Here is a 16,537-nt window from a genome sequence, read left to right on the forward strand (position 1 = left end):
CTCCCTCTGGATGGCTTGTCTTCTGTGGGTGTCCTCTTCGTTTTCTTCCGGTCAGGCTGTCTGATTCTGCTTTATGGTTCCATCCCCCCTTCTTTCTTTTGATACAGGGATGGTTGGTTTCTGTGTGCCTTTGCTTCCCTCCAGCTGGTTTATCTCCAGTGTAGGGGTCTCCTTTTGCTCTTTTTTTTCCCTCTGTTTGTTTGGAGTTTCTGATCCCCTTGCGGTCTTCTGCATTGGGGATTCTTTACCTGTCCTTTGGCCTCCTGCTCCTTTCAGGGGACCTGGCCCTCCTTGACTGTGTAGTCTGGGGGTGGCTTGCTGTTGCTCCTCTGTTCCGGGCTTGTGGCCCTTCACTGTGTGGTTTGTGGTTGCAGCCTCTCTCTCTCTCTCTCTCTCTCTCTCTCTCTCTCTCTCTCTCTCTCGTTCTGTTCCGGCGCTTTCATATACTTGTGCCTCCAGGATGGCTATCGCCTTGGCTTGCTCGGTTGTTCATCGGGGGGGTGCTCTGCTCTTTCCCTGCTATAGCTTCTCTGCTATGGCCTTCTGGTACTTTAGTGCCGACTGGTGCTATAGCCATGGCTTGCACAGTTGTTCCTCAAAGTGGTGCTCTGCTCTTTCCCTGCTATGGCTTCGCTGCTATAGCTTTCCGGTACCTTGGTGCCAACTGGTGCTGTTCCTCACCCTTTGTTTCTCTCTCTTTTGTTTCTCTGCTTTTTCGCACACTGTTCCCATGCTCGCCTCAGTTTTGTTGTGATGGCTCCGCGTTGTGGCGCGGAAATGTTCTCCGAAGCAAACTGACGTCAGCCCGCCGGGGTGGGGCTTATGTGACCTCGCTGACGTCACGCCCGCGGAAGATGGCGGGGCGGAGTCGCGAGGTGCCGCCCCCCGGCGCGCAGAGTTGCTGGGACAAGAACATTTTCTGGGTCCAGTCTCATGCCTGGGGATAATTCTACGTTAAGGAATCTGCTTCTAGAATCGTCTCTACCAGATACATTGTTACCGGAGGTAAGTAACTTGTACTTCCTTCACATAAGATAAACAAGCAACAGCAGTCAACATTGTACCCCACCACCACCCCAATCCTCCCATTTCCACCTCCATGAGTCCACCTCCTTAAATAGTTCTGTTCAGGTTGAAACCTCCTGAAGTTCTCCGATGTTAGTGCGCACTCCATAGTTCCTAATTTCATCTGTAGATGTTCAACCCCAGACTGTATGGACTCTAAACATCGCCCCCTGTAATCAGTCCACACCTGTATTTCTGGGGACAACCCTGGACCGTGTACACTGATTTCTTCATTCCCATACAGTGGTCTACTTACTTTTTCCACTCCCCAACTTCTAGGGATGCCACATCTTTCCAGTGTTGAACTATATATTGTTTTATAACTAATAGCCTGGTTCAAGTAGTGCCCATTTGTATTTATTCTTAGAGAAGTTGTCACTTCTGTGCAGTAGGAACAGTTTAGGGTTCCATGAGGAGGAGACACTCATCTAGAATGGGGTCAGTCTGTCAAATGCCCAGAACATATGAATGAAGACACCCTCATTAGCATGGCATCGAAGGCAAGAAGGGGACTCGATCACTCGCATCTTCCACAACCTCCACCTGATTGAGGTGCACTCTGTGGAGGTAGTTTAGTTGCATTAAATGGAATCTGGCTGCTGTTACTGAGCCCCAAGGGGATGCCCTAGCCATCGCCAACTCCTCCTCCGTAAGTTCCCCTAAGCCTGTCTCCCAAGTGTTGCACAGTACACTGAAGGGTCGTGCTGATTGAGGGGCAGTGAGCAGTAAATCTTCATCGGTTTATAGCCCCCTACTCTCCCATAAGCAGTTACTCTGCAGTGGGTTGAATTTGGGGAGATCCTCTAACCCTGCACTGTAAGACATTAAAAGCATGTTTGAGTAGGAGATATCTATACAATTGTGCCTATCTGTAGGGTTTGGAATGATTTAAGGGTAGTCCCTTCCATTACGTCTTTGAGGATAGTGATCTCAATGAGCTGCCTTTGTCTGTCGCAGCCAGGTTACACCCCCGAACACACACACAGAGGTGTCTGTTCCGTATGTCTCCCTTCCCACCCCATCTGTTTCAGGGTGGACTTACATTGCTTCAATACCACCACGGTCGCCTGTGGGAGCATCAAACCCCTCTCCCCTCCTTATAGAAGGAAATTAAATGGGATGCCTCCCAGGATGTGGTTCTCCAATACATACGCTTGGTTACCTTATGAATCACTCCACCATTCATTGAAAACCAATAAATATGATGCTCTGTAATATGCTTAGACGTTTTGTAGCTATTCCCTCAAGGTATGTCGTTTGATAGCATTTAGCATGAGCAGAGAAGGGGAATCACTGATTCCACAGGAAGCTGCATAACATGGATTTCAGTTTGTGGAAGAGGGAACGGGGGAATTTACCTCATAGGGGTAGTTCTATAATTGATGTATGATGTACGAATCCCAGCAGAGATGCCATTTTGAAAATGGCAGCCGTACCCAGCAGCAACAGGCAATGGGGACTATGTTTTAACATCGGAGGTTAGCCTCTCTGTGAGTGGTTGGATTACAATGTGTACAATGTGATATGCACCCCTAGGTAGCTAAACCCTTGGCAAACCACCTGAAGATCTGCTGTACATCTAAGGTCTCGTGGTTAGGAATTAGCCGGGTACACTGAGGATTTTGCCTCATTAAGATGCAGACCAGAGGTGTCGCCGAATTTCTTAAGGATGTGCAAGACTCTTGGGCCTGTGATTTTGGGGTCAGACATGAAAATCAGTATGTCCTCCATGTACAGCGTCACTCTATCCGAGAGTCCCTCCCTCCACTCAAATGTCCTGCGTCTGGGTGCCCATCCAGAGCCAGGAGACCCTTTGGGCCGCTGTCTTTTTTGATTGAAGTTGATCTAGGACTTGTGATCACAGCTGCTCCTTTGTTGTGAGGTCCCCCTCCAGGGAGGCCCTTTCACTTGCCAAGAGACTCAGGATGGGACGTCAGACACAAATTCCTCTATGAGTTCCGTCGAAATAGTGGTCTGCTGGGTTTAGAGCCCCAGGTAATATGATGAGAATTGTTGAACAATCAGGCCGGGGTCAGTAATTTTTCAGTTGGCATGATCTGTGAGGTATAGGATCGATGTGTGATATTGAATGTTGGTACACAGTCTATGAAGTAATTTCCTTGATTTGTCCCCCCACTGGTAAATACAGCTCCGTGAAGCGAGCCTTATTCCCCTCGCCTTGTCCGTCTGAACCTGTAGGAGGAGCTGTTTGTGTGTTTCAGTTCCCTGCGGGCCAACTGGTCTGAATCGAGGGCTGAAATGTAAGCTTCTAGTAGGGTAAGGGACTGTACCCCCATTTATTTTCCCCCGATGAATAGCTTATGGCCACCCCACTGAGGGTGGCTTTAAAGGCTTCCCATAGGGTACCCTGGTAATCCACCAATTTGAGGCGAAGTAGCAATCAATTGACCGACCTGTGTGGTCCATGTAGTATGTGTCTGGTATGGACCATGTGGCCATGTTCTATCGCAATAGGAAACGGCAGTGTTGCAGTCTCATGCGGAGGCTAACTGGTGTGTTTTCTGACAGACCCATGGCAAGTGTTCATGTCTGTGTGACATTATGAGTCTGTAACTTTGGTATGAGGAAGTAGTCTAACCGGGAAAAGGAGTGAAGTGGGTGAGAATAAAAGGTGTAACCCTCTTCACCTGGGTGTTGTAGCCTTCATATGTCTGACAGGCCCAAGGCTCATACGGATGGGGCCATCAAGGAGCACTTGTCCCGGCTCCGGGATTTCCCTCACCATCTGTCCTCCGACGCGTCCATCTTGCTGTTCCAGACGATCCCCAGCACCATGAGCCCTCCAGCACCACCTCAACTAATCTTTTGACAGCCTCCAGACACGTCTCTCCCAGCGGGGGATGGACGTAAATAGTGTACAGTTTTAGGGTTTCTCCATATGGGAGACCAGTGACCCCCTTGTAGCGTCCCCCGGGATCAGACCAAGGTTTCTTTAATAGAAATGGTACCTGGTTTTTGATCAGTATAGCAGCCGTATTACCCATCATGTGTGTTTCTTGTAGGAGCAATATGTTGGCCCCTATCCTCTTAGCCTGTTTAAGGACCTTTTGTTTTCAGTAATTCATGTGTCATTCACAGTTTCTTCTGCCCACTGCAGCATACTGCATGGGGCAATGGCAACCTGAACTTTGAGTGACGTAATTTTCCCCTTTAACTCATCCGAGTCCACAGACAAAATAGTCTGTTTTATTCTACCCCTTTCCTCCCGAGCACAGCTGCCTGCTCGCTCTAAAGCAGTATTTGTGAACCAGCCCTCCCAGCCTCTTCCAGTCCTTATTACTAGGTAAGCACTGGGAATTTACAGAAGTGCAATGACACTACAATTGTGCAGGCGTGCACAATCTCATTACACTGAAATTAAACCCATTGGGTTCTGCTCTGGCACACTGATGATCGCTTCCTTCCTTCTTCCCTGTCCTGCCTTGTCAGTTCACCATTGTTGTATCCTTCAATCTAAACTGATTTCTTCCTTCCTTTTTAGGTCTGCTTAACAGTGTGCATGTGCTGTTGCTACAAGGTGTATTGTATACAGTAAATAGCTTGGAGCTGACCCATTACTTACCATTTTCTGGTTTCATTGGAATTCTTTTTAGCTACCTCCTAATGGCCCACCATATGCCTTACGCCACTTCCTTTTAGATCTCCATAGCATGGACCAAGTACTAATTGATTTCATTTGATCAGAGTCCTTCCACTGGCCATGCTGTGATTCAAGGTACTTTGTTTTTCATTTTTGTGTCCATCATTTCCACTTCCATGCGGCACCTTTGGATTGCTTTTAACTTCTGTCCTACAGGTTTGTTTGTTGTTGCCTTAAATTGTTTTGGAATGCGATGCTTCCTTTTACAGCACCAAACAAATGGCACAGACTAATAAAGCAGTTTGTGACTTTCTTTTATAGCTTGGCACTTCCTTTTATAGCACCAAACAAATTGACTGCATGTGTTTGTGGGCCCCATCTCTTCTCTGCGCATACAAAGTATGTGTCTGTTTAAAGCATATACAAGTCTGAAATTGGACCCCCATGGACTTTCCAGACAAACAGTCCAGTCACATGCTTCAAGCCAGGCTGCCACTAAGCAACATAATCTTTTTGGATAAATGTGTACCTTTGCAACCACAAAGAATGTGGATTTTTAAAACGCCTCAGTTTTGGGCAGCGCTGTAGCTAATCCATTTCTCCTTAAAACCCGTGTCCTCAGTCTTGTATGTATTCCTCCTCTTCTCTGCACATACGGATTATGTGTCTGTTTAAAATGCTTCAGTTTTATACAGTGAACCAACTACTCAATTTCTCCTAAAAACCTATGCCCAAATCCTCTTTATCACATGCATTCCACTGAAAGAGCTTTGAGATAGGGTTGCTATGCACTTAGGGGCAATGGATGCAGCCTAATGGCCACAGGCACAGTCCACTCCACCCCACCCCAATCTGCCCCACTCCAGTCTACTCCACTCCACTCCAATCTACCCCACTCCACTCTCTCAACTACTCCTCCACTCTACCCCTCTACCACTTTGCTCTACCTCAATCCCCTCACTCCAGTTTACCCCACTCCCCTCTAACCCAATCTATCCCACTTCAGTCTACCTCACTCTACTCCAGCCTACCCCACTCCACTCGATTCTACCCACTCTTCTCCAGTCAACCCCAATCACCCTCACTTAACCTCAATCAACCTCACTCCAATCTACCTTACTCCACTCCAATATACCACTCTCCAATCTACTGCACTCCAGTCGTCCCCACTGCACACCGATCTACCCCAATCTACTCCAGTCTACCCCACTCCACCCCCCCACTCCAATCTACCCCATTCTATGCCACTCCCATCTACCCAAATGTACTCCATTGTACCCCACTCAACTGCAATCTACCCCCACATCACTACACCCCAATCTACTCCACTCCAATCTACCCCACTCCATTCCGCTTCAATCTGCCCCACTCCATTCAAATGTACCCCACTCTACCACAATCTACCCCACTCCAGTCTACCCCACTCCAATCTTCCCCATCCCACACCACTCCAAACTACTGCACTTCAATCTACCCTACTCCACTCCAATTTACCCCATGCCATTGCAGGCTACACCACATCACTCCACCCCAATCTACTCCATTCAACTCAACTCAAATCTACCCTATGCCAATCTATCCCACTCCATTCCACTTCAGTCTACCCCACCCCACTCTACCACAGTCTACCCCACTCCACTCAAATCTACCCCACTCTGCTCCAGTCTACCCCAATCTACCCCACTCCACCACACTCCAGTCTTCCCCACTGCACCCCAATCTACACCACTCCAATCTACCCCACTCTACCACAATCTACCCCTATTCAGTCCACTTCAGATCACCCAACTCCACTTCAATTTACTCCACTCCAATCTACCCCACTCCAATCTACCCCACACTAATATAGCCCATACCACGCCACTCCAATCTACCCAACTCCACTCCAATGTCCCCCACTCTACTGGAGTCTACCCCACAACACTACCCAGACCCCGCTACTCTCCTTTTCTCCATATCACAGCCCATTCATCCGACCATCTCATGATGCCTCTGGCCTTTTGCACTAATTGCCACAAAGGTATTATGTGTACCATGACCCATGACACAAAGTTTGGTGCACCTCTATGTTGTGGAAATTTAAATGCCCATTTTATAGGGCCTAGGTGGCAGCAGGTGCTTTTGGAGTGTGCACATATATAATTGAGTTCTTGAGGTGGTAACTACTTGGGACACAGGATCGGTGCTGCAGCCTTTGGTCAGCTGCCTTTTCTATGAGTTGTAGTAAAAAAATAGACTAACCTGATGCTTCTGGCCGCATCGTGCCTCGGTGCTCCTCCGCTGTCCTGCTGCTCCCGCCAGTCCCTTGGACACCATCACAGACTCCCCATCCAATCCAGATGCTGCTCTCATGCTATGAGAGCAGTTCCGGGATTGGCATGGGTGGGCAGGTTTGACGCTTGCCAAGGCACAGAGATTCTGTGCCGTTTCTCCACCCGACTGTGGAACACAACTGGGTTGGAGAAACCTAAGATGGCTGGCAAACTGGACACTGCACTTACAGTGCCCATTACTCCTCCTCCCTGCCATGGCCCGGCCCAGCCCCGCCCCTCCCTACACACACACATGGCTCAGCCAGTCACTTAAAAAATAAAATAAAATGATAATAAAATTGTTTTACTACCACTTTATTTTTCAACTGCTGGCTTTGAGCTGTGGGGCAACGCTCCTTCGCCGTTGCTCCTCCGCCATTACGGAGGAGCTTCCACTGGCTTTCCTACAGTATTATAATGAGCAACTAGAGTGCTAACATTCTGAATCTATGCCAGAAGTGTGGCACACCTGAACGCTATCTTGATGGAATCAAAGTGGAAAACTGACAGCATTTTCTACTCAGGATACTGCGGTAAATGAAGAAATTAGGGAGCTTCTTAACCAATAAGTCTCCCAAGATGGCCACCAAAGAAAAAAGAGTTTAAACGTAGCACAAATATCACACAAATGTAGCTCAAGCATAGCCCAGTGACAGAAGTGTGCAAAACACTTAATTTGTTTGATTTTCGCAGTTTTATATATCTCAGACTTGACTCACAAGTATTGGAGTGCTTTGCAAGAGTATCAGTTACATTACACAAGGACTTATTCATTTTGGTTTTAGGCATGGGGAGATTAAGTGATTAGTCCAGAATCACAGGATGTCGATCTGATGCCAAAACTTGAACCTGGTTCCTCAGTTTCAAAGTCTGCAGCTCTAGCCGTAATGCCACATCCTCTTCCCTAAGTGTATAATATAATCAAGTGATCAACTGGATAAAAAAATAAATACCAAATAATTTAAAAGTGCTTTGTCGCTATTTGAGAAATCAAATATGTCCTCATCTTAGTTTTTTTTAGAGCACAAACCATAATTTTTAATGGATTAAGACCCTCTCAGTTGTATAATTTCTAAATAAAATGCTTTAGGTAATACAGTTTTGATTACCAAGATGCCGTCAGGCGTGCCACACTTTTGTAACAAATATGGAATGTTAGCAATCTAGTTGTTTATTAGAATAATGTTGGGAAGCAGAGGCCACGGGCACAGACTCAGATAATTGAGCGCTGGGAAGAGGGTGCAGAGGCAACAAGTTGACCACGCTGGGTAGGCGGGAGGGGCAGTGGCAGCACAACAGACCATGGAGGACAGAGGAATGGGTGTCAGGTCAACAAACCAACTATGCAGGACAGGTTAGAGAGACTGGCGATATAACAGACCAGTGAGGGCCTAATGCAGAGGCAGTGGCAGTACAACCTTACATGCCAACAGACCCGATTTAGGTAGGAGACTCCTAATGTTTTTAAGCCCAAAAGGGCTTTATTTTATCGGTCTCCTGTCTAAAATCTCCTCTTTTTCAGTATGTCAATGCGTAAAATCAGTTCCCCACGTTGTTTTCGAAATCTCCTCCCTACCAAGTTTAAAATGTTGGCAGGTATGGTACATTGGATCGCGGAGGGCAGGAGGAATGGGGTAGGGACATGGACTCAAATAACAGAGGGCAGGAGTAAGATGGGCAGGGGCACCAAACCGAACTTACAGGACAGGCGTCAGGGGTTGCAGCAGCACACTACACCAGACAGGGCAAGCAGGGTGAGTGCAGCACAACGGACCATGGATAGCAATAGGGAGGGGACAGAGCCATGCACATGGACAACAGAGAGCAGACGGGTAAGAGGTAAGGGCAGCAATCTGACCATACCGGACAGACAGGAGGGGCATTTGCAGCACAACGGACCATGGATAGCAATAGGGAGGGGACAGAGCCATGCACATGGACAACAGAAAGCAGACGGGAAAGAGGCAAGGGCAGCAATCTGACCATACCGGACAGACAGGAGGGGCATTTGCTGCATAACAGACCATGAAGGGCAGGAGGGAGGGAGCAGGGGCACGACAACGGACCAAGCAAGGGAGGAGATAGGGGTCTGCACATGGAAAATGGAGTACACAGGGCAAGGGGGCAGGGCAGGAGCAGCAAATTGACCATGGAGGGCAGAGATTATAATGGCATACACCAAGACAACGGAGGGAAGGTGGGAGGGGATCGGGGGCAGCAAGCCGCCGCCCAGGGCAGGTGGGTGTGGTCTGTGGCCGAAGACCATGCATGGCAAGCGGGAGGGTTATTGGCAACACAACTGCTATGGTGGGTAAGAGGGAGGGGGCAGGGGCATGCACAAAGGACCAAGGAGGGCAGAAGGTATAGGGGTAGGGGCTGGACACAGACAAGAAAGGGCATGGGAAGATGTGATCAATGATGTCATGAGTGATGTCACTGACCATGTCATGAGTGATGTAATATGTGAGGTCAGAAGCAATGCATTGTGGGGGCATAAGTTATAGTTAGGTCAGGTAACTATAACTACTAAATTTTAATCTGATCCTAACTATATAGGTAGCTATAGTTAGAACCTTGTTTCTATTCCAAAAGTGTTTTTCTTTTACAAATATTTTTGGCGCCGGTTGACGAATCTTCGCGCATTTTTCAAAACTAATGGGGCGCTCCGGTCAGCTTCTGTCTTGAAAGTTTCGGGGTGATTCCTCAAGCGGGGGCCGAGAAAAAAGGGGGGTTCCCAAAACGCATTTCCCCATGTTAATTTCCATAGGAACTTTAGACAAAGCTACAGCCCGAACTGCTGAACGGAATTACATCACATTTGGCAAAAAGGTAGGTCTTGGTTCAGAAAGAGCCCTTTTTTAAATGGTGTAAATCTGTTCAGTAGTTCCAGAGAAATTAGAAAAAGAAAAGTTTCAATATCTGAGCACCGAGGAGGGTTTGCGAACCCTCCCGGGCATGAGCTTCACTCTGATTAGCTTTCAACACTCCAAACCAGGAAGTGTTGGCAGCCATCTTGTGACTCTGTAACCGAGTCACAAGAAAACAGTGAAAAAAACATTAAAAAACAAGAAAAGGGGACATGGTAGAAACACCCTGACCTCCTAGGCCTGCTGAGGGGGTTTCACAGGGACCCCCAGGGCCAAAAAGAGCATTTTCATTTTTAAACGGCAGAATTCGTGGGCTCTCCTGCTTCATTATTGTTAAGCTCCCGGGTGGGCCAGGTCCCGGGGGCAATCCCAAATTATATAGCGGGGGCCCCCGCAGCCCCAGGGACCACCACCGCCCCAGGGCTTCATTGATGATTTGCAGGGGGCACGCAGCCCCCCCGCAGCCCCAGGGACCACCACCTCCCCGGGCTTCTTATTTTAAAAAATTAAAATGTGTGTGGGGGGCTCGAGCCCCCTCACATGCCACGGGGACCACCACCTCCCCGAGGCTTTGCCAATTAAACGCGGGGGCATTCGCCCCCCCGCAGCCCTGGGGACCGCCACCTCCCAAAGGGCTCTGTTTGTTTATTTAGAAAAAGGTGTGGGCCCACACGCCCCCGGGACCACCACCTCCCCGGGGCACTAAATATTCTAATTTGGGGTCTGTTACGGACCCCCGGCCCTGGGGACCGCCACCTCCCCTGGGCATTTGAAATGAAGGGAGGGGGAGTGGCGTGGCCCCCCTCCTGGAGCCCTTGATGGCCCTGGGAACCGCCACCCCCAGGGCTGGCTCCTGTAATGTCCTGAGGTGCCCACCCCCGGGACATTGCCGTTTGTCATAGTAAACTCTGCTTTGCTTGATTGATCGCTGCAATCAAGCAAAGCAGGATTGCTTTTGCACAAGGGGAGCTGCATGTCTGCAGCTCCCCTTGTGCAAAAGCAATGCTGGCTCCCGCAGGAGGTGGGGAGCCGGCGAGACCGTGGGGGCATTTGGGCTCCCCCCACGGTCCCCAATGGAGAGGCCAGGCCCCGGGGGATGGGGTCCCCGGAGCCAGAAGTGGCCCGGGATGGGGGCCACGCGGCCCCCCTCCCCTCTAATTAAAAATTAAATAACAAAAAAAAAATGGAGTCCTCTGGCCATAAGTGATCTGAGGAGGGGGGCCACGTGGTCCCCTCCAAATAATTAAAAAAATAGAATTAAAAAAAGTATGGCCATGCCCCCTGGGGATGGGGTACCCGGGGCGGAAAATGGCCTCGGGAAGGGGGTAACGTGGTCCCCTTCCCGAAAAAAAAAAAAAAATTATAATAAGTGGTCAGGCCCTGGGGGATGGGGTCCCCAGGGCCACAAAAATGTAAAAGAAGGGGGGCCACACAGCCCCCGTTGTAAAAAAAAAAAATATATATATTTGATAAAAAGCTGGCATCCAGCCGGAGGCCATGCCCCCTTTCTCCACCACTCTGCAAACGCGCGTTGTTAGTTGGGGAATTCATTCCCCTTGAATACTGAGGGTCCCTAGGGACCTGCTACCAGTACTTACCAATGCTGCTGTGTGGGACTTACTGGAGGTAATAGTAGGGGTAGTTGGCCCCTAAGGATGTCCTTGGGGACCAACTACCCCTCTTGTTACCTCCAGTAAGTCCCACACAATGGGATTGCTACGACTTGAGCATTTAAAAAATCTTTGAAATTCACTGAAAAAACCATAGGTTTCAGGGACGTTATAGTTAGAAATTAGCATTTAAAAAACCTTTGAAATTCACTGAAAAAAACCATAGGTTTCAGGGACGTTATAGTTAGAAATTAGCATTTAAAAAATCTTTGAAATCACTGAAAAACCCACAGGTGTCAGGGACGTTCTAGTTAGTTGGACATTTCACTCGTACAAAACCAGAGAAATTCGGCCGTTATAGTTAGTTCAGCTAACTATAACTCGCGCCCCCGCAATGCACTGCTGATGACATCACATATTACATCATTCATGACATAGTCAGTGACATCACTGATGACATCTCAAATGACATCAGTCTCGGAAACATTGTCTTCATTGATTCAAACTTAGACCTATTGTGTTGAGGCTTTTTGTTTGACATACACTCTCTTAGTCTTCTGTATCCTGCTTACTTTCAAGGAGGCTGAAAATAACATGGCCACAGCTCAGTATTTACTTACGTCTTTTAATGTGATTTAATTCACAGGCACACACTCCCTGCAACCTTATGGAAAAATGCCCAAGAAAAGGACCAAATGTGGTATGAGGAAACATTGGCTCTAAACCATCCTGTGATTCTTTACTTGCATGGAAATTCTGGCACTCGGTAAGCCCATACCAAAGTGTCTGTTGGTGACACACATTTTTATTTTCACTATTTCATGTACTTTAAGATATATTATGCATTTTTACAGTGGGATACATATTGCTCCCTTTAAGTATTAATACAATTTACATAAAAATATGGGTATGCCTCTTAATGTAATTCAAATACAGTGTAATATGTGTGAGTGGAATGAGGTTAAAACACGGGTGCATTTGTATGGGATCAGTCGCTGTGGAGAACTTCAAGCACAGTACTTGCACAATAGCTGACATACTTTTTTCCCTGATTCGAAACCCTTCCTAATGATTTTATTGCATGAAACAAAATGAAATGAAAATATATTTATACAGTACAACCAATACACCCTGGTGTCAATGCACCAGTAAACCCCCCAAAAAATCAGAGCACTAAAAAGAGAGAACAGAAGAAAAACAATAACATCTGATTAGTAGGGCTGGAACAAAGAAATCCAGGTTTTAAGTTGCCTGCAAAAAGAGAAAAACATGTATATTCCCTATTTGTGTTGATGGGTAAATTGTTCCAGAGCTTGGCTACAGTGTAGGCAAAGGATCTACCACCCCACTTAGCTATGCAGATTTTCAGAACTACCACATATCTCTTAAATGCAGAACAAAGCAACCTTTAAGGCTCATTCCATTGACAGGGAAATTTTAAAAACCTCTGCCCACTGTTCTGTAAGGCCTTGTGAGCCATGCACAAGACCTTACACATAAGAGGTTTCCCAACCAGCAACCAATGCACGGTCTACAAGCCCTTTGAGACAGATTGATGTATATCCAGAATGAGGTGGGGCGCAGTATTCTGGGTTACCTGAAGCTTATTATGAGTGGCCTGGTTTTTGTTGAGGTAGAGCGCATTGTTATTGTCCAGGTGGGAACACACCAACGCCAGACCCACTGCTTTGCTAAACTCAGTGGGAATGAAAAGAAATACACTTTTCAAAGATATAATGCTGTGCAAACAGGAGCTGGTTGTACAGCTCACCTGTCGTTGAAATTAACCCCAAATGTTTTGCCGAGCTGATTGGAGAAGTACCTTGTTCTTGACAGCATTTACTTCAAAATATGTTCCTCATCCACCAGCTGATTCTAGACATGTATTCCTTAAAGCTTGCTGCCACAGATAAGGACATTATCCATAATGGAAACAATAATTTAGGTGTCGTCCGCGTTGGACAACACCTGGAATCTGAAAGAGCTTATCATTGTTGCAAGGTAAGAAATATACAAATTGAAGTGAGTTGGGCTGAAGGAAGAGCGCTGAGGCGCTCCACAAGGGAGGCTAAAAGGTTTGGCCATAAACTGTCCATATCTCAGTATCTAGAACCATGTGTACAAAAAGGGTTGCAACCATCTGCGTGCTTTACCCTCAGTGCTCAGTTGCAAGAGAGACAGCATTATGAGCAAAGGAGAGACCGTGTCAAAGGCACTGGACAGGTCAACCATTGCTAGGATCGCGGCCTCCCTTCGGTCCACCAAGCTTCTGATGCTTTCGACAGCCTTTACCAATACGAATTCAGTGATGTGCTCACTTCTAAAGCCAGCCTGTGATGGATCAACAAGTTCATGCATATTGATGAACCTAAGTTGCTGGTTGAGCTGCTGCTCCAGTGTTTTCGATGGGGTAGGCTACAGTGAGGTAGGCCAATAGTTTTTAAATTCCTCAAAGTTTAAATTAGGTTTCTTAAGCAACGGAATAACATTCGCTTCCTTTCAGGAGCTAGGAAAAAGTGCTGTTTCTATAACTGAATTAATCGTCTGAGTAAAATGTTTCGACACTATGACAAGAACTAAATGAAGAATTTTAGAGGGGCATGGATCTGAAGGAAATCCAGATTTAGTGCTCAGCAGATACTTTCTAACTTGTATCACAGATACCTGCGGAAAACAAGAGAGCACAGGATAATTCTCAAGGAGAGAAGTAGTGTAACGAAGCTTGAGGGCCCCCTCCCTTCACAGTACATGGAGGGCCACCCCGAACCATTCAGGAACTCTCTACTGGCTTGGGAGGGGCCCATTGGTGCTTGGAGCCTGCCCGCAAGGGAAGCTGAACTCAGAATAAATATTCAAGATCTTATTTCTGAATGTCACCACTAAGTCATCACAAAAAGATTGGTGGAAGGCTTAACGTTGGCTAAACGTGACATTGCAAGGCAGTGGAAAGATATGCTACCGCCCACAGTGGGCACCAGGATGCAAAGAATGGATCATTGTATGGTCATGGAGCTGGGTACCGAGCTAGGGGGTGCCCGCAGAAACATGTAAAGATATGGCAGTGGTGCATGCACCACCGAGGTATAGTCTTGGTACCGGTGCCTAAGATGGAGGCTCCCTCTGGACACAGAATTACGACAATATGGTGGCGGTCTATAAGGCCCCTGGCCCCCTACAACAGACCTGTATCCCTCATAAAGGGAACCTTAATGTGTTGTTCATTGGAAGAAAGGATGGTGGATTTGATTTTTGTAATTTCTGAATTGTGTCATCGGGGTGGGCGGCGGGTTGTTACTGCACTGCAAGTTTGGATGGGCCATGTTTGCCACAATGTAATGTCAAACCAAATATCAATCAAATGTGTTGCTAAAAAAAAAAAAGATTGGGAGATGCCTGAGTTCAGCAAAGACGGAGAATTAGATTTTAAAAAGCTCCTTAGAGGTATTTTAATTGTGAAAAATTCCACTTTAGACTAAAATAAATGGCTCCTTAATAGACTTGCAAAAGAGATCTGTGTTTTCTCTTTTCAGCATGATCCAAATTTATATGCCATTTGCCTTCCTGCCTGCTGCAGTTCTACCTCAACTCTTTAAGCTTATCTGTAAACCAAGGGGCGTACGATGATGCCCTTCTGAAGGACCCTCATGCTTTCAGTGGGACTGTCTCACCTAAAGCAGACCTAATTCAACTGGAAAATTCCTCCGCTATCAAGTCTCCATCTTGGTATGGCCTAAATGGAGCAACAGCGAGAGCTTCCTGCAGATGAGTACTCAAAACCTTTTTCCAGTTTCTACTCATATTAAATGTACTCGAAGGCCATAACTGACACAGAGAAGATGTGGCCACAACCCAGAACTCTACTGCCCAGTTGTCCGACCAACTTAACTCGGTGACTTCCCCTAGCTGATTTCCGGCAAAGTTAGTAAAAATCCCATCAAGGATATGCCCTGCCAAATGTGTTGGGAACTGAACAAGCTCCATGACACCCATGATAGATATAAGCTTGATAAAAACAAGGCCTCTCAATAAGCAGAGGCATCTAAATGACAATTAAAATCACCAAGAATAGTTAGATATTAGATTTTAAAAGAAAAGATTCAATACATTGTGCCCAGGAGGACAAGAACCTAGCTCTAGAGCCAGGTGGATGAAAAACAAGAAGGCCTGTAAATGTAAAAGCATCATGGATTTTTAATTTAAACAGAACAGCCTCGGAGTAGGACTGGAATTGAGAAGAGTGTGGCTCAAGCATACAATGCAAAGTGTCCCTAAAAATAATAGTGAGTCCGCCTCCCAGCCTGGTAGGGCGATCGAACCTAACAATAGCATATCCTGTTTGGGCGGCCTCAGCAAGATCAGGTCCAGAGCGCTCACTGGCCTAAGATTCAGTAATGAAGAGAAAGTCTAAGTTAAGTGATTGAATAAAGTCCATAACTTCGATTTAATTTTTAATTAACAACCATCTGTTAATTAATGCACAAGTTACGTTGCGGCCCACCTCCCCAGCATCCTTTGTTGAAAGCCTGGGCGTCCCGCAGCCATTGTTTTCGAATGACCCTTAAGTACCAACGACATTAGAGAAAAGTTGCACTCAGGACAAATGCCTGAGCAATCCCTATTAAATACTGGGCATCCGATCGACTTACCTTGAATGTGAAGGCCTAGTCGTTGAGACCTCATATAAACTAGGTTGGAACAAGCACTAAGTTCTAACTGGGAAAAGCCATCATCCCTGGTGCAAGGCTCAGTCCCGGCATTGATGTAGACAGGTTTGCCTTTGCTGCACCTTTGGCGGATCAGCGGTGCGTACATCATACGATTAAATTAGCCTGGCCTAATAAGGGGTATTGGATGGCCATGGCATGGTGTGTTCAGCCGGAAAACAAGGGGAAAGAAATCAATTAAAGTTACTCGGAGTCCTGCAACTCCTAACTAATAGTAAAGGCTCCCTTTTGCTGCAGGCTTATGTGGACATAAAAGAAATAATTAAATTAACAGTGAGACAGAACAACACATAAGCATAAAAGAAAACTGCTAAAACATACTTAAAAGTATGCCTAAAATGGTGTGTTTCAATTTTGT

The 16,537-nt window shown here is 46.8% G+C and overlaps 1 protein-coding gene across 2 annotated transcripts in view; it reads left to right on the forward strand.

The window, feature by feature from the left end:
* ABHD12 (abhydrolase domain containing 12, lysophospholipase) overlaps positions 1–16,537 on the forward strand; it is a 487,344-nt gene that overhangs the window by 329,698 nt on the left and 141,109 nt on the right. For both annotated transcript variants that reach the window (XM_085612333.1, XM_085612332.1), the window contains one exon: positions 12,102–12,221. In XM_085612333.1, the coding sequence (XP_085468459.1) occupies positions 12,102–12,221 (120 nt within the window). The remainder of the gene's footprint in view (positions 1–12,101; positions 12,222–16,537) is intronic.

This window comes from Triturus cristatus, chromosome 6 (genome assembly GCF_964204655.1).
Source record: "Triturus cristatus chromosome 6, aTriCri1.1, whole genome shotgun sequence".
NCBI lineage: Eukaryota > Metazoa > Chordata > Amphibia > Caudata > Salamandridae > Triturus > Triturus cristatus.